Source organism: Colossoma macropomum, unplaced genomic scaffold (assembly GCF_904425465.1).
Source record: "Colossoma macropomum unplaced genomic scaffold, Colossoma_macropomum, whole genome shotgun sequence".
Lineage (NCBI taxonomy): Eukaryota > Metazoa > Chordata > Actinopteri > Characiformes > Serrasalmidae > Colossoma > Colossoma macropomum.
Window position 1 is genome coordinate 32,309,750 of NW_023494806.1, and position 19,141 is coordinate 32,328,890.

Sequence of the window (19,141 nt, forward strand, 5' to 3'; positions counted from 1 at the left end):
ATATAGGAGTGACCAAATTGGTCCCATCTGCAGAGCTAGTTCACCATGACCTCATCCAATCTAGTATCACCAAACTACTTGATTAGATGATAAAATGATAAAATGGCTGTGGTAACTACAGGTATCATATATACAGTCAAAGTTTCCAACTCCTCTATGATTGTAGCCTCTTGCTCTCATTCATACAGCCTGTGGATTCTTCTTACAGAGGTTCACTTTGCTGTTGCTTTTGTTAGTTTGCTGCTTGTTGAATTATCCATAAGTCTGATGTAGTCTGATGAAGGTGCTAAAAGTATTGCTTTTAAAGCTATATAAAAGATGTATTGCAGTACTGTGGACAACTTTGACAACCGTCATTGAAACACATCTGTCTAGAGTTAAAAACAAAGTAGAGAACTGTATAAAAGTACATCAGGATCTCATTTAAAAATACAAATCTATATTCCAAAGCCTACCTTTTACCAGTTATGTATGTTCCATTCTATTGGTATAGTTCTACAGGTACTGGTTCTTCTGACTAAACTTGCTATCAAGTCCATCATTACTGCAACTGAAGCATCAGAGTAAAACTTTCACATCGGATTTTCTGCCACAGCAGAGCAGTGTAATCCCTGAAATATGTAAATCCTCCGAGAGAAAACCCTGGGATAATGAATTGTCACTCTGGAAAGCCTTGCTCCAGGTAACGAACCCAGCCAAGCATGCGCAGACAGAGAGCTTGTTAGGGGATTTATCGTAGGTTCCCTGATTGGCTTTCTGGGGTGGACGGATGTGGCTCACCTCTCTGACGTTAAGCTCTCTCTGTGTGTCTCCTCAGGCGCAGAAATCGTGGATCGAGAGGGCTTTCAGCAAGAGAGAATGCGTGCATATCATCGTCAGCACCAAAGACCCCCATAGGTAAGATTCAACATGGCCTGCTCCGGCATCGAGCGCGTTATCACTGAATCCATCTCTCGGAAAGGTGTATTAAGGCATGCAAATGGAATTAATCCAATTAATTTTATCAATGAGAGGGAGTGAGAGAGATAGATGGGGAGAGTGCAGGCCGGTTGAACGGCCTAATTTATGGAACGTTTTCCAAGGAAGACTCGATTGGTCACTTGGATGTGGAGATGGTATCTCTACTGGAGGAGGGAAAGAGGCAATGGTGGGGGGTGATGACCCACTCTTTCAAGTCAATTGCTTCCAGAAATCGTTCAAAGCGATAGTTGGGCTGATAGAGAAGCTACAGTATCTCCCTGCATCTTTAATGTGGCCATTTTCAAATTGTCATTGTTAATCAGTAATCATAATGTATTTTCCTGAAACAATGCATCAGGGAGGGTCTCTAAGGTAGCTAAAACTCTAGAATGCACAGTGCCAACAGTAAAGTTTGGTTGAGGAGGGATAATGGGTCTGGGGCTGTTTTTAGAGATTTGGCCCCTTCATTCAGCACAGCATACTAAGACAATTTAAACAATTATATGCTTCCAACTTTGTGACAACAGTTGGAGGAAATGCCTTTTCCTGTTCCAGCATGATTGTGCCCCTGTGCACCAAGCATGGTCCATAAAGACATGGTTTGATGAGCTTTGGTGTGGAGGAACTCCAGTGACCTGCACAGAGCCCTGACCTCAACCCCACTGAACAGTTTTGGGATGAATTGGAATGTCACTTGTGAGCCAGGCCTTCTCGTCCAACATCAGCGCCTGACTTCACAGAAGCTCTTTTGATTAAATGGACACAGATTCAAACAGACACATTTCAAAAACTTGGAAAGCCTTCCCAGAAGAGCGGAGGCTGTTATAGCCACAAAGGGGGACAACTCTGTATAAACGCCCATGGTTTTGGAATGGGACATCCAACAAGCTCATTAAACATATTTTTAGCCATATATTCATTTTTATATTCACTCTATTCATATATATACATATATTCACTGACATTGCTAACAGACACCAGACAGAGAGTCAACTTCAAATTAGAAGTTTTAGAACCTCTAGAAAGAGGTTCTAAAAGTTTTAGAACCTTTAGAAATTTTAAATACAGTTCAGTTGCTCATTAATATTGATTGGTCAGATTGTTCACAATCCAAACCCACTTACTCTAAAGCAACAGAATGTAAAGCAAGTAACACTCGTCTAATGCTTAAGGATGGAAAGTTAAGACAGTCGTCATGCTACAGTGCTTTTAGAAAATTTGATTCAGCCTAGAAGAAAGGGTAAGCTAATAAGAAAGAAATGAACACAGGTCGCACTGTGCTATTTAATAAGCACGAGGTCCTATTTAATCATGAACACTGGGAAAAAAGGCCCTAAAACTTTTAATAGAGTGAACTGTTCTGAAATCTGAAATGAAAAAGAGTTTTGGCTGTTTTAACCTTTTGGATGTTTCTGTGACCTGCTATGACGTCTGTTCCTATCCAATTTCATGGTCAAGCTTCAGATAACAAGTATTACATCACATAGGAATGGGTAAATTCTGTTTTAGTTCTTTCAGTTACAACCAATCAGATGAAATGTATGTGGCAACCATAAATACTGTCACATTCACTATATTGCCAAAACTATGTGGATACCTGTCCATCACATCTATAGGAACTTCCCATTCCATTGGACATCCCATTCCAAAACTATGGGCATTCATTTGGAGTTGGCTTTCCTTTGTGGGTATAACAGCCTCGACTCTTCTGGGAAGCTTTCCACAAGATTTTTGAGTGTGTCTGTGGGAATTTGTGGCCAATTCAATCAAAAGAGTATTTGTGAGATCAAACATTAATGTTGGATGAGAAGGCCTGGCTCACAATCGATGTTCCAATTCAGCCCAAAGGTGTTCAGTGGGTTTGAGGTCGAGGTATTTGCAGGCAAGTGGAGTTCCTCCACACATAACTGGTCAAACTATGTCTTTATGGAGCTCGCTTTGTGCACAGGGGCACAATCACGCTAGAACAGGAAACGGTCTTCCCCAAACTGTTGCCGCAAAGTTGGAATATAATTGCCTAAAATATCTTTGTATGCTGTAGCATTAACATTAACTTTCACTGGAATTAAGGGGCCTGAAAAACAGCCCCAGCTCATTATCCCTCCTCTGCCAAACTTTACTGTTGGCACTATGCATTCCAGTAGATAGGGTTCTCCTGTCATCCACCAAACCTAGATTTGTCCATCATTCATCTGTTTCTAGAGTCCAGTGACTGTGTGCTTTACACCATTCCTGCTGGCACTGCGCATTGTGATCTTAGGCTTGTATACAGCTTCTTAGCCACGAAAACCCATTTAATGAAGCTGTTCAGAAGCTGTTCAGAACTCTGTAGTGAGTGATGCAACAGAGAATAGGTGATCTCTATGTGCTGTTAGCAATGGGTGTGGCTGAAACACCTGAGCTCAGTAATTAGCAGGGATGTCGATATAGTGTACATTTCATGCAGGTTTTCCCAAAAGTTAAAGAGGCACTCTGGCCAAAATAAAACCTGTAAACATCTGCTGAAAACATGCCTACTTGCATCCTCCAGTGGTGCCCCAACAGTCTGAGAGAAATGTTCCAGGTTACAAACCAGCAAATCCCTCTTTTGATAAAGTATTTTGAAGGTGGGAGGAAACTTTGAGGTGGGTGGACCTTTTGTAAGGCTTTTGTTTCCTTGCTACCTGGCCAATGCTGAAGGAATTGCATATTTATTTGCATAATTTATTTGCATCAGTCAGGATTTCTTTATCGCTGTAGCAGGACAGACATATTTGCGCAATGCATGCTGGGTATTGTAGTGAGAGAACATTGATGGGCAATGCTGCACTACAGAATGCTGCAAAGATATTTAGTGCTACTTTTATTTTGGAGTACCCCTTTAAACTCTCTATAATAAACCCAACCTGAGTACATAAGACCACAGTTTAAATCACTTGTTCGCTGCTCCCTGTACCTTTCTCCCTGACAGGTGCTGTTGTGGGCGTCTCATTGGCCAGCATGTGGGCCTGCCCCCCAGCATCTCGTCCAATCAGAACGACAAGTCGGAGCGCTTGTCGAAGAACGACAGCTTGTCAGAGAAATGGTCCATCAGCAAGCACACGCAGCTGAGTCCCACCGATGCCTTCGGGACCATCGAGTTCCAGGGAGGGGGGCATTCCAACAAAGCGATGGTAACAGAGGCCAGAGTTTTTTCACTATTAAAGCAGAAGCTCATCTCCTATTTTTCAAAATTTACACAAAATTCAGTAGTTTTGATGTAAACAAAGTCAAGTAAAGTAATTGACTAGAAAAACTTACCAACTCAGATCTCTTTACAGTGGTGGTGACAGTAACCAGGGGTCGCCATGTCTACAACATAAATATAGCCATTTTATTCACTATCCAAAACCACCAGTGAACCTACATGTGTCTTCTAAGTTTTATATTTATAACGTTGATGATGGCAAAATAGCTGGCAAAGTCTTTTTTTATGCATTTTAGGCCTAAATTTTATCTCACAACTACCATAAAAGTGTTTCAAACATCAGGCAGCACATTTATGAAAGTTATTTATGTAATAACTTTATGTGCTGTAGCTCTTAGAGGCTTTAAATTCATCAGACATCTGGTTACTTACTTGTCTCCACCACTGTGAACAGTTCTGAATCGGTAAGTTTCTCCAGAATAGAATTTCACATTAGACCACTTTAAATGACTACATATTGAGCATTTCAATGTGCAGAAATGTTGAAAAACATTGGAATTCCCCTTTTAATTGTTGGACTTTTATTATGTAATGTGCTGCCAAAGTGTTGATCTTGCATCTGTCAATATGATCCATTTGAGGAATGCTCACAAATAGGCCAATAATGGACCAAGATATAGGTTTGAATAATTAAAATATTACACAATAAACTGGTCAAATTCATAAAATAGTTATATTACATTTCGTTACTAATTTATCAATTATTAACTGAAATGTACATATATAACGAGCATTAAAGATGTATTATCTTCCAGAAACGAAGACTCTTTTGTGTTAATAAATACATTTAATTATTCATTCTTAGTATTAATTATCATCCCTAATGAGTCGACTCCGCTGCTTTCTAGATGACCCATCAAGTCTAACTTGCCATTATTTTTTCATGCTTCCAATTCGTCAGTACGTGAGGGTGTCCTACGACACAAAGCCGGACCTGCTGCTGCACCTGATGACTAAAGAGTGGCAGCTGGAGCTCCCCAAGCTGCTCATCTCTGTACACGGGGGTCTCCAGAACTTCGAGCTGCAGCCCAAACTGAAGCAGGTGTTCGGCAAGGGCCTCATCAAGGCCGCCATGACTACCGGTGCCTGGATCTTCACCGGGGGCGTCAATACAGGTGTGTTACAGCTGCGCTTTCAACAAAGTGCTGTACTTAAGTTGTACCAAAAGATTGAGACAGCAAGTGAAATGCTGAGATGTACTCAAACAACAAAACCAAGACAAGATATGTAATGTTTTATCTTATCAACGTCATTTTGAAATTGATGCCTGCAGCATGTTACAAAAAAGTTGGGTCAGGTCAGCAAAGGAACGTTGTGAAATGTTCAAAAACCGTCTTAAACAGGTGATGCAGTCACGCTTGGATATAAAAGGAGCATTCAGGAAACGCCTAGTCCTTTATGAGGTCCATTCTGATTCCATTTTGTCACAACCAAAACAATCATGACATTACCAAAGGTTTACCAAATGTTTCAGTAGTGACTGTTTCAGTGTTTTCTTGAGCAGAACTTAAAAACTCTAGCCAGTACATGACTGTCAAGACTTTGAGACAAAACAGTGGGATCTAACTGCTCACCAAGTGGCCATGAGGCACAGGGATACAGTCTTACTTCCTGTTCTGAAATGCAGGTGTGCACTGTGTTTCAGTAGTGACATGAAAATGCTGCATTTCTTGAATGTTGCATTTTCTGTTACAGCTGCAAAGGGGGGACCAACTCCATATTAATGCCTATGGATTTAGAATAGGATGTCATAAAAGCTCCTGTAGGTGTAATGTGTAGGTGTCCCAATACTTTAGTCCATATGTTGTAAGTATTGAGTTTATATTTAAATGTTTTGTAAAATTAAACTTAAACATATTATTAGCAATATATATATATATATATATATATATAATGTGTGTATGTATGTATGTATATTGTTGTGTTATTTCTAATAATATATTGATATTGATATCTTAAGCAGAAGCCATGTCTCTGCCAGTCAGAGCTGTTTAAAAAGCACACAAAGGACAGCACATTAGACAGGTGGTCATAATGTTTCGGCTCATCAGTGCATACATTAAGTCCATTGTCATTCAGATGAGAGCTGATGACTAATTTCTCACCAAAAAGCAACTGTCTAGTTTTGTTTGTAATAATCCTCATACTCTGATCTCCACACACAGGGGTCATCAGGCATGTGGGCGACGCTCTGAAAGACCACGCCTCCAAATCCAGGGGCAAAATCTGCACCATTGGCATCGCCCCCTGGGGTATAGTAGAGAACCAGGAGGACCTCGTGGGCAAAGATGTAAGTCATCACACCTACAGTCATATTCTAAAGTTGGGGCACCCCCAGTCAATTCGTATAGTTGATTTTCTAAGTGAAAATAAGTTCATACATCCTCTACAGAGAACACACTTCTGCACGTTTTAATGCACACTTACTGTTTATTTGATGAAACAAAAAATTTGCAAAAATGTTTGCAAGAAAAATTGCAAAAAAATTTGTTTCGTTTTTTGCCAATATGTTAAACTCGGCAGGTAAATAGAATTTGTGCACTAAAATTGAACAGAAAAATATCATATTTAAGTGTGTGCTCTGTGGAGGATGTGTTATTTTCACTTATAAAATCAACAAAACATGGAATTTGACTGGGGGGTGTTTACAACTGTTCATACTGTAAATACAACTCATCTGGACATAAATACCACACAAAGTGAATAAAAACAGCATTTGAATTCTGTGCAGAACAGTATATATATATTTAGAAACTCCTAGTTTATGTACCATATATAGTTAGTACATGGTGCCTGTCCTGCTGCTTAGCAGCTCTGATTTTAGAAAATTAAAAGGTCTTAAAAAATGACATTAATGTATTCTCTACATGCATTAACAATGATACAACATGTGCTGAATAATTTAAGCGGACCGCAATGTGTCAGCTTACTTACACAGGCTCAGTTAAAAAACACACGCTTCACTTGAGCTATCTCTTATTTATAACTACCCACTTCTGTTTGCTCTCTCTGCCTCATCTTCCCCCTCTTTCTCTCTCTCTCTCTTTCACCCTCTCTCATTCTGAGGCCAGATGTGTTCACTTTCTTTCACTGAAGTACTATAATGCTGTTATGAAGAAAAACGTCAGTGAAAAAGAGAAAAGTGACACTAATATCGACTTCTCTCTTTTCCTCTCTTTGCCTGTGTTGAGTGGTATTGAAAGTTAGAAACTCAGGTTAACTGACTGTTGCACTATATACAAAACCTTTAACCACCACTGCGCCCTGCAGTGTGGCAGGGAGCATTATGCTCAGACAACTAGTCAGACTGCACCTTTAACCATCACTCATAAACACCAGAGTGCACCTTTAGTCATCACTCATAAACCATCAGACTGCACCGATAATCATCACTAGTAACCCTTTGGAGTGCATCTTTAATCATAAATTATTTTATTATAATATTATTTCAACTCATAACCCATCACAATACTTTTAATCATCACTCATAACCAGTCAGGCTATATCTTTAACCAATCAGACTGCACTATTAATCATCACTCATAAACATCTGACAAGACCTTTAGTCATCACTCATAAACCATCAGACTGCACTATTAATCATCACTTAACCCATGAGATCGCAGCACATCAGATCACAGATCAGCGCTCATAACCAAACAGACTGTTCCTTTAACCATCAATCATAAACACCAGAGTGCACCTTTAACCATCACTCACAACCATTAAACTACACCTTTAATCATCACTCATAAAAATCGCACTGCACTTTTAATCATAATTTAGAATCCATCAGATTGCACATTTAATCACCGATCATAACTATTGGACTACACCTTTAACCATCACTTATAAACCATCAGACAGCATATTTAACCATTACTCGTAAACATCAGATTGCACCTTTAACCGTTACTCACAACCATCAGACAACACCTTCAGTCATCACTCATAACCATCAGACTGCATCTTTGACCATGAGCGAACCCTGTTTTTCTGTAATATGTGGCAGGTGGTCCGGCCTTACCAGACCATGTCCAACCCAATGAGTAAATTGACCGTTTTGAACAGCCTGCACTCCCACTTCATCCTGGCAGACAACGGCACCACGGGCAAGTACGGCGCTGAGGTCAAGCTTCGCCGGCAGCTGGAGAAACACATCTCCCTGCAGAAGATCAACACACGTGAGTCCACCACCTGCTCACCTCTAACTCAGTCACAGTGTTGCATAATGATCTGAGTGCATTATTAGCCCTGTGGATGTTGCACTGTGTCTTTCCCTTTAAGACTGACCTAGGAAAGCATGCTTAACCCAGAGCTGATATTTCAGCTATTATGATAGAAGCTGGATCTTTTACCTTATCAATTACACATGCACCAGTGTTACTGGCCATATACGATACTTAGCACCATATGTAGTACTGTACAAAGTGAAAAACCACCCTTTATTTACTTTGCAATCTAAACAACCATCAAGTGCAACCATTTTTAAGTAATTAGAGATTTTTCCACATCTCTAAAGTTCAGTCTTAGAAGTTGGTTGTACTTTCTGCCTCTCACAATCCAAGGAATACTTTTTCAGTTCTGAAGCAAGAGTGGAGCTTGATTTTCTCCTATCTCCAAGAGAGATATCTTAATATCTTTTATCTGTTGGGGACAGTTTTGGTGGTCTACCAGGTCTTCCAGGTGGTTGTTAAGAGCCCTATCTTCACTGTAGCTTTTAACCATTCTTTGAATTTCAGTATTGAAAACATCTGTTTTTGACCTTCTAATTTCTTTATGCAAGTGGATTATCTTATACTATACGGTCAAAAGTATGTGGACACGACCATCATGCCTAAATAAACTCTGTGCAGTCCACTGGAGTTCCTTCACACTTAACTTGTCAAACCATGTCTTTCTGGACCTCGTTTTGTGCACAGGGGCAACGCTGCAACTAAAAACGGTCCTGTGTAAAAAGTTGCCCGAAGTTGGAAGTATTTAAATGTCTAAAATCTCTTTGTACATTGTGGCATTAATATTACCCTTCACTGGAACTAAGGGGCCTGAAAAACAGCCCCAGCCCATTATCCCTCCTCATCCAAACTTGGCTGTTGACACAGTGCATTATGGTAGGTAGTGTTTTTATGGCATCAACCAAACCTAGATTCATCCATCAGACTGCCAGATAGTGAAGCTTGATTGTTACATTGGCAGTTGCTCCTTCTAGATGCTTCCATTTTACAAATAATACCACTTACAGTTGGCCAGGGCAGCTCTAGCAGGACTGAAATTTCACAAATTGAATTGTGGCAAAGGTGGTGTCCTATGACAGTGCCATGTTTAACATCCCTGAGCTCTTTAGTATGATCCATTTTAATGCCAGCGTTTGTCTATGGAGATTGTATGATTGTGTGCTTGATTTTATACACCTGTTAGCAATGGATGTGGCTGAAACACCTAAACTCAATAAACTGGAGTGATGTCCATGTACTTTTGGCCATATAATGTATATGTAATCTCCTTTAAAATACCTCCTGAAAGGTTAATAACTTGTTCATGCAAGCTCTCTAACTTTTGCACAGTACTGTACACCGGCCACTTTATTGGAAACATCTACCTTATAGCCGCACTTCGCTTCAGCAACAGATGGGTTACAATCTGTAACTGACATCTAAGGTATGTGTTTCTGATAAAGTGGCAACTCAGTTGTGAATCAACTAGTATACATCTGGAAATGTACAGTACAGGATATAAGCAGAGTCAGACTGCAGGCTACTTGCACCACCTGTCAGAGTTTCCCATTCCTATGATTCACAAGAGGTCAGTGGAGAGCTGGCTGCCCACAATAGAATCCACTCAGACGTCCAATTCAGCTCAGAGCACTGTGTCAAAGCACTTCACTCAGTGAAGGAGCTCCGGATGAGAGCACAATGGCATCAGATGCTGAACTGTAGCCCAATGACACTCAGCTCCCCTTCAATAACAACACTGTCAGACTCTGTAGAACACAGTCACTCATACAGGCTACAGCAGGAAGACTCAGTAATCTGGTGACGTCTGCAGTTAATTAGGACCCTATATAATTATGTTAGTACATATAGTAGAATTTTCTGAAGGAAATACAGAGATTACAAGGCCCGAACATGTCATAAAATAATGTTTCTAAGTGATGAGTCATAGAATTCAAGTATAATAAAATGAGAAGAAAAAAAGTAATGAAACAGACGAAAGAAAGAAAGAAAGAAAGAAAAAAAGAAAGAAAGGAGAGAGAGACAGATAGGACATAACAAAAAGGCAGAAAGAAAAGAAAAAAGAAATAAAGCAAAAAAAAAGAAAGAAAGAAAGTAAGAAAAGGAGAGAGAGACAGACAGAACATAACAAAAAGGCAGAAAGAGAAGAAAAAAGAAATAAAGCAAAAGTAAAAAGAATCTGTGCATTAAGCAGTTTAAGCTGTATTATGTATTAATAAAGAGGACAGCAAAAAAGAAAAAGGAATCAGAAAAAGAAAGGAAAAGAAAGAAACAGAAATAAACAAGAAAGAAAGAAACAGAAAAATAAACATGCATGAAAGAAACAAAGAAAATAAAGACAGAAAAGAAAGAATGAGTGAAAGAGAGGAAAAGAACAACAAGAATGAAAGAAACAGAGAAAAAGGAAGACAAAAATAAAGAAAACCAGAAAAGAATGAGTGATAGAAAGGAAACAGACATCTGAAGGAAAGAAAGAAAGAAAGAAAGAGGAAGGAGTCTGTATGTTAAGCAGTTAACACTGTTTTGAGTACATTGGGGAAAGAGAGAAAAGAAGAAAAAACAATAACAGGGATAACAAAACAGCCTCACAATGACAGGCCTGAGCTTTTCTTAATTGCGAGTTTCAAAACAGGAGTTTCCAAAACTGGAGCTCAAAATGATTAAATGTTATAGAGGAATCTAAATGTATTATTTGGATCATGAGAAGCAAAAAGTGCGACCAACTCCTAAGACTGAACTTTGGAGGTGTGGAAAAATATCCCTGCAGATTTCTATTAAACATTGAAAGTGAGTCTCCTGAATAGAACAAAAGCTGTAATGAAGGTAAAGAGTGAACACAGTAGATACTGAAAAATCTGATCTTATGTTTAGTTGCTGTGGCTTTGGTGTAATTTTCTGTTAAATGTGTTTTCTGCATTTATCCTGACTGTATATTGGTATACTCAGTATACAGAACCACACTCCATGTATTCATTTCCAGTCAAAACAGCCATTTAGTACTTCCAGCTTGGTTTATCTGATGGTGACAGATTTGCTGGTCTCCCAGGTGTTCCAGGTGGTTGTTAGGACTCCCGTTTTCTTTGGATCTATTAATCATTTTTAAACTCTCACTTTGGAAAATCTTATTTTCACTTATTTTCCTTTGACGTTCCCATTCCTTAAGCAAGTGGATTATCTTCAGATTGTCTCCTCAGAAACATCTCCTTTTCACAGTACTGTACATGCCTCTCGTCCATCTCCACTGACCACCACTAACCCACAAACCCCAGCATGTGCTGTTCTGTTTGAATGGATCGATCAGCTAACCTTCCTGACCCAGACATTGGCTTAGGCATTGCATGTCTCTGCCATCAATTGGAGGGAATGAGCTAACGGTCAACAAGACAACGTTTAGCCAACTTTTCCCTCCCACTTCCAAACCCTCCCATCCCCAGTCATGTGACCTGTGGACTTCCCTTTGTCATCCTATGCCTGGGATCATAGAGGGGGCTGGGAAGGCAAAGGGACGTCCAGTCGTCATCAGCAGCATCTATGTCCAGAAAAAATGACTGACAGCTCATTTGAACCTGTCACTCTTCATGGACCAGCACTTCACTGAGCACATTCACACTGAAAGAAATGCCTGTTAAGGAGTAAAGCAGAGTTCTTGAAGGAAGCAAAACTGAGGAGAGATGAGTTGAATAATGCCTGAATAATCTTACTGTAAATCGCTGAGTAGGAAAATTACTCTTCTGCCAATCTTCCACATATTTTCAGTTGTTAAATCTTTTTTGCAGTCTAGACTATGAAATAAACCTCTGGTGCCCAGACGTTTTTGCCTGCCTGGCAAAAATGTATCGGTTGACAAGATAAAGCGAGCAAATATATATGCAGTTTGTCTACCGTGTCATTATATCTTTTGCTGAAATTGGTTTTGTCTGTAAGCAAAACCTTCTAGTGCTTCCATCACTTCACGTTTACAGTGAACAGTGGGATACAGCACAGTAAACTAAACTACTATCAACATAACCAGTTAATATGGTGCTGAAGTGATTTTGCTAACTAGCATTTCCTAAACTGTGGTGTTACTTAGCATTAACTAATATAGATGAATTATTATGGATAATTATAATTTCTTTAACTGCTGTGATTGTCTAGCATTGACTAGCACTGATAACATTTCCTAAACTGCTGTGATTGTCTAGCATTAACTAGCATTGATAACATTTCCTAAACTGCTGTGGTTGTCTAGCATTAACTAGCATTGATAACATTTCCTAAACTGCTGTGGTTGTCTAGCATTAACTAGCATTGATAGCATTTCCTAAACTGCTGTGATTGCCTAGCATTAACTAACAATAACATTACCTAAACTGCTGTGATTGTCTAGCATTAACTAGCATTGTTAACTAGCATTTCCTAAACTGCTGTGGTTGTCTAGCATTAACTAGCACAAAAAAATAGCATTCTCTAATATGGTTGGCATTCCCTGCTATGGTTGTCTGGGATTAACTAGCATTCTTAACTAATGTTTCCTAAACTGCTGTTGTTATTTAGCATTTATCATGAACTATCATGGATACATATCAGTTTCTGTTTTTTGTCTGCCATTAACTTTCAAGGATAATTAGCATTTCAATTCCCAACTCCAGTGTGACTGACTAGCATTACTTAGCATGGATAATTTGTGTTTCCTAAACTGCTGTTGTTGTCTAGCATTAACTAGCACAGATAATTAACTTTTCTGAAACTGCTGTGGTCTACCTTAACTAGCATGGGTGATTAGCATCTCCTTATGCCAGTGTGGTTGTAGCATTAACTAGCAGGGGTAATTAGCATTGCTGTAATTATCTAGAATTACTAGCATGAAAAATTAGCATTTTGTAAACTGATGTGGTTCTCTGGCATCAACTAGATGTTTAGCATTAACAAAATTGCTGTGGTTGTCTGGCATTAACAAAGCATGGAAAACATTAGCTTTTCCTAAACTGCTGTGGTTTTCTTTCAAATAGATAAAGATGATAAGCTAGCGGTTGTTTGAATGAAATACTTAAGCAATAGAACACAAGAGGGAGTGTGTTATCGCGAATTGCCTTCGGCTTGTGCCTGCAACCAAATCACAGCCGTGATGTTATAACACACGACCTCGAGTGTTCTATTGCTTTTATACAACGGTTAAATAAATAAAGTAAGAAATAAATAAATTGGGCTGTGAACACGGCATTTAATATGTTTTAATGTCTGTTGCTACATCAGAGTAATGAGCACCGCCCACTCGCTGCACAGTCTGCTGTAAACCTTGCCTTTTGAAGTACGGACTGAGCCGTGAAACTGCCGCAATATCAAGTTTAGCTCAGTTTTGTCAGTTTTTGCTAGATCAATATTAATGTTGTTTTGTTCCAGCCAGTCTGTAAAACATCTTACAGCCCATTTTGTTTGGCAAATGGTATTCGGTTAATGTCTGTCTAATTCCAGGTTGTTTAGGTGTTTTTCTGTCACAGCTGCCGACTGAAAAGCTGCTCAGTGGTGATGACAGTTTTGAAATTTAGTGTAGTTTCATCTTCAGCGTCTGACCAAATCGGCTGTCGGTCAAATGTGATCTTAAAAGTGTCCATTTTCAGTTTGTGCAAAGTAAGAAGTAAAAATGTTCAAATGGCTTTAGCGTCTTCTACAGCTGTCAAAGTTATTGCTTAGCAACAGCGTCTTAGTGGAGTGATACAGTGAAAAACCTGATGTTATGGCGAAATAACAGCATGGTTAGACCGCCTCTCAACCAATCAGCTTGGGTGGCCGGAACTAACTGTTGTATAAAATACCATTAAAAAATGAGGGAACTCTGTTATATTACAGTAATATGTTCTTAGCATTGACTAGCATGCATCATATCTAGTTCTAATCTAAGAATAACATGTCTTTTGACATTTTAGTGTAGGATGAATTCTGTTGGGGATTGTATGAATAGTACTGAATGGTACAGTGCGGCTTATTATAGAACCAGATTAGATTTGCAAAACTACATATGTGAAACATATTTCATCTATAAGCACACAGTGTGGAACTGTTCTTCTCATGACCTCTAGTTTCATTGTGTTTCCTGCACCAGCTACAGTGATGGAATGCTGCTGGCAGAGGCTTTAGGCTGAGCTCATCTCTTGATTTGATTACCTTTCTTCTCCAGCTGGAGAAGGACATCCATATCACTCTCCGTTTGACCTCGCAGGCATGCCAGGAGCCGCCCACTCTACTCAGCTGTTGAACCACTACAGCAGCCTACGATAAGGCATAAATACATTCATATACTCTCCTGCTGTGTTCTTGTTTATACGAATTGAGCAGAATCACAGAGCCAATGTTTTTGCTTTCTGCTCGACTGGACATATAAAGAAAATACTGTATTACTTTTTAATGTCACCACAAAGGTTAATAGCTTCTAAACTTCTAATGAAAAACAATGAGCAGGGTTTTAGCGTTGAGGAGCAAAAAGAGTGAAGAATTTAATCACTAGCATTTTCTGAATTCGAGCAGGCAGAGGTCATATGCCGGCAGCTGACTGAATGAATTACAACGTCAATAAAATGCATGGGTGAGCTGTCCGGGGTGCTGAAATGGTTCTGAAGAATAGAGCAGATGGCGTATATATTTGTGCTTCATTTAGTTGTATAGGACTGGTTAAGGGTAGACGATTACAGCAAGGACTGTATAATTACTCATTCATTTATTTAGACAATTAATAAGTATTTTTTTCCAAATTGTATTTAGCCAAGTATAAATTTGCAGGTGATTAATTAACCTTTTAATGTCAAGGAAAAAAACGTGGTTATTTAAAAATAAAATTCTTTTTTTGGAGCCCTATTATGGATGGTTTTTTAGACAACCATTGCAATGAACGGTTCTTTAGACCACCATTTGCATAGATGGTTCTTTGGACAACCATTTCAATGGATGGTTCTTTGGACAGCCATTTCAATGGATGGTTCTTTGGACAATCATTTCAATGGATGGTTCTTTAGACCACCATTTGCATAGATAGTTCTTTGGACAACCATTTCAATGGATGGTTCTTTGGACAGCCATTTCAATGGATGGTTCTTTGGACAACCATTTCCATGGATGGTTCTTTGGACAATCATTTCAATAGATGGTTCTTTGGACAACCATTTCAATAGATGGTTCTTTGGACAACCATTTCAATGGATGGTTCTTTGGACAACCATTTCAATGGATGGTTCTTTAGACAATCATTTCAATAGATGGTTCTTTGGACAACCATTTCAATAGATGGTTCTTTGGACAACCATTTCAATGGATAATTGTTTGGACAACCATTTCAAACAGACGGTTCTTTAGACCACCATTTCCATGGATGGTTCTTTGGACAACGATTTCAATGGATAGTTCTTTGGAGAACTATTTCAATACATGGTTCTTTGGACAACGATTTTCATGGATGGTTCTTTGGACAACCATTTCAATGGATGTTTCTTTGGACAACCATTTCAATAGATGGTTCTTTGGACAATTGATAATTGTTTGGACAACCATTTCAATGAACGGTTCTTTGGACAACGATTTCAATGGATGGTTCCTTGGACAACCATTTCAATGGATGGTTCTTTGAACAACCATTTCCATGGATCGTTCTTTGGACAGTGATTTCAATAGATGGTTCTTTGGACAACCATTCCAATGAATGGTTCTTGGGCCAACCATATCAATGGATAATTGTTTGGACAAGCATTTTAATGGATGGTACTTTGGACAACAATTTCAACAGATGGTTCTTTGGACAATCATTCCAATGGATTGTTCTTTGGACAATGATTTCAATGGATAGTTCTTTGGAGAAAGCTTTAAGTACTGTTCATCTAATGAGGTCAGTTTTGGTGGTCAACCAGATTTTGCAGGTGGTTGTTTAAATTCATTTTATTTGACTTTCTCCTTCTATATGCAAGTCAATAATCTTATATCTACTGTATTTTGATGGGAAATAAATGAAAGGTGATCTCTGGCTTTTGCACAGTACTGCAGGTATCCATACTACACCATTGCTCTCACTGTGTATGTCTACAGGTCAGTGACCTACATATGACTCTGTAGCTCTTGGATTTAGCTGACCCGGCCGTCTGGGGTCCAAGCACTCAGTGGTTGACGTCATGCCTAGCTATGGGGCCAGGTGTCTGCCGGCCTTCCTAGCCTAGAAACCTGCTTTAGCGCTCTCCGAGCTAACTGGGACTGTGCGAGATGGTGGCATCTGCTGCTCCCTCACTTTGGTGGGTTATTTCTGGACATTATTCCCCGCTGCTGCAGCCTTTGAACGTCTCCTCAGTGGGTTGCAGCATATTAACATAATCCCACTGTATCATGCAGTCCAGCCACACGGGCCTGGCATTCTGGGTCCTGCTCTCTTTCTTGGAGATGCATGATTAAAACATAGACACTGAGGGGAAAAAAAACACTATACCAAATGGAATGAGTCAGGGTCATTTATGTGCTATAAATGAGTTTCATGCCAGTTAGTGGGTTAAGTGTAGAAACCAGTCAGAGAGTATCCTTCATTTATTTAATTTCCAGTCAAAGCAGCCATTAAGTACAAGCTCATTTTCAAGAAATATTAGTTCATATTAGATATTAGAGATTAGATATGAGATAATCCACATCAAGGAAGGAGAATTTTAAATAAAAACGTTTTCAAAACTGGAGTAAAAATTCTGAAAAGAAATACAGAAAATGGGACTCATTACAACCATTCAAGACTTGGTAGACCACCAAAACTGTCAGCATCAAATAAACAGCACTTAAAGCTTTCATCTGTGAGGAGAAAATCAAGCTCCTCTCTTGCTTCAGATCTGAAAAACCACAGGTGTTTCTGTCCATCCTTCCAGGAAAGAAAACACAACTGAACACTATGGGTCTGAAATTATGTGTAGCTACCGAGAAGATGAAGCACATTCGCAAATCAAACAAAGAAGCTGTTAGTGTTCTCAGAACAGTTGACTGACCACCCCAGAGTCCAGACCTCAACATTGGATTACTTGGATGGTGAGACGCAGAAAGTGTAGCCAACTTCTAAGACTGACCTTTGAGGTGTGGCAAAGTATCCCTGCAGATTTCTTTGACAAACTGAAAGCAAGTCTCCCAAAAAGAATGGAAGCTGCAGTAGACAAAGAGTGTCTTATACACGCAAAATATAATTAAAAATATGCTGAAATATAATTAAATCCCAAATATATATGAAAGCAGCAACAACAACATGCTCATTACATCACGTCAAGAAATTATAAAAACATGGCAAAAGTGTAAAGACAGTTATTTTCTTTACACAGAAAAAAAGACTACAGACTGCAACGACTCAAACATGGTTAGGCTAGAAAAAGTTTTTTTTTGTTTTTTTTTCACAAAATTGCTCCCATTGTAAACCTGGATATTATTCCACTGCTGTTTCCTAATTATTTTGGTAGATAATCCGATGTGCAAGTCCTAACCAATGGCAGAGCTTGCTTGGCTCTATCTACCTAGATACCAGCCTGATTAGACAATGTTTTGTTTGTCATTTCAAGATTTTGTCAAGCTTCAGCCCTTTTGTTTCCAACCAAAACAGTGAAATATGAGTATTTTTACCATACTTACAGGGCTTCAATACAACAAAAATGATGATACTATTTAATAAAAATAGACTAAAATTTGCAGACATATTCTTTTAGCTGCCAGAAATTAAGAAGTCCCTGGGGTTTCCTCTTTTAAAATGGTCTTCTTCTTGTCTGAGTGTTGTGGTTTATTGCTATCCTCATTTCTAAGTCTGTTCAGTTGTTCAATGTTTTCTTATATTCTCATTTGTCGGTGAGGTCAGTCGGGAAAATGCTGCCTCCTAATTGACTGAGCATGAGTTGTAGCATTAGATTTGCTTTTAATGAAGCCCCTGATCTCTTTATTTCCCTCTCTCTCTGTCTCTTCCTCTCTCTCCCCTGACAGCCTCATCACAGCCGAGATCACTGCACTCAAAACAAATTATTCAAAGGCTTTTCTCTTGTTCTCTGTTTCACTTTTCTCACTCTCTATTTCTGATCAGCACACTCTGCCCGGTAGCATGTTGTAGAGCTTATGGTTTGTATTCTGGCGAGGTGCTGTAGGTCCGCACTGAGGTATGCATGCCTAACTGGCCGGCTCCTGGAACCTTATGACCCCTTCACACCCTTTTGTGATCCAGGTTTCATATAATATGGTTTCATATATTAATACTGTATGTTATCACTTAATGAGCTTGGTGAATGTGAATGAAATTACAAGAGCTGTCTTGAGCCACAGCTGAGCATTTGTAGCATTTTCACGGGTCGCTGTGTTAGAGCTTAGCAACCACCTGGGACACCATAGCAATGGCCTAGTAACTCCTTGGCAACCACCTGGGATACCACAGCAATGGCCTAGCCACACCTCAACAATTACTTTGGATAATATAGCAATGGCCTAACAACACCACAGCAACCACTTTGGATAACATAGCAACAACTTACCAACACCAGAGCAACCACTTTAGATAACAATAGCAATGGGCTAGTAACTCCTTAGCAACCACCTGGGTACCATAGCAATGGGCTAGCCACACCTCAACAGCTACTTTGGATAATATAGCAATGGCCTAACAACACCACAGCAACCACTTTGAATAACATAGCAACAACTTACCCACACCAGAGCAACCAACTAGGACACAATAACAATGGCCTAGTATCTCCTTAGCAACCACCTG

General features: G+C 39.3%; 1 protein-coding gene across 1 annotated transcript in view; it reads left to right on the forward strand.

Moving 5' to 3' along the window:
• Nucleotides 1–19,141, forward strand: part of trpm3 (transient receptor potential cation channel, subfamily M, member 3) — a 193,677-nt gene that overhangs the window by 89,470 nt on the left and 85,066 nt on the right. Inside the window, exons 2-6 of the mRNA XM_036598475.1 lie at nt 818–897; nt 3,911–4,112; nt 5,088–5,301; nt 6,352–6,476; nt 8,199–8,370. Of these exons, the coding sequence (XP_036454368.1) occupies nt 818–897; nt 3,911–4,112; nt 5,088–5,301; nt 6,352–6,476; nt 8,199–8,370 (793 nt within the window). The remainder of the gene's footprint in view (nt 1–817; nt 898–3,910; nt 4,113–5,087; nt 5,302–6,351; nt 6,477–8,198; nt 8,371–19,141) is intronic.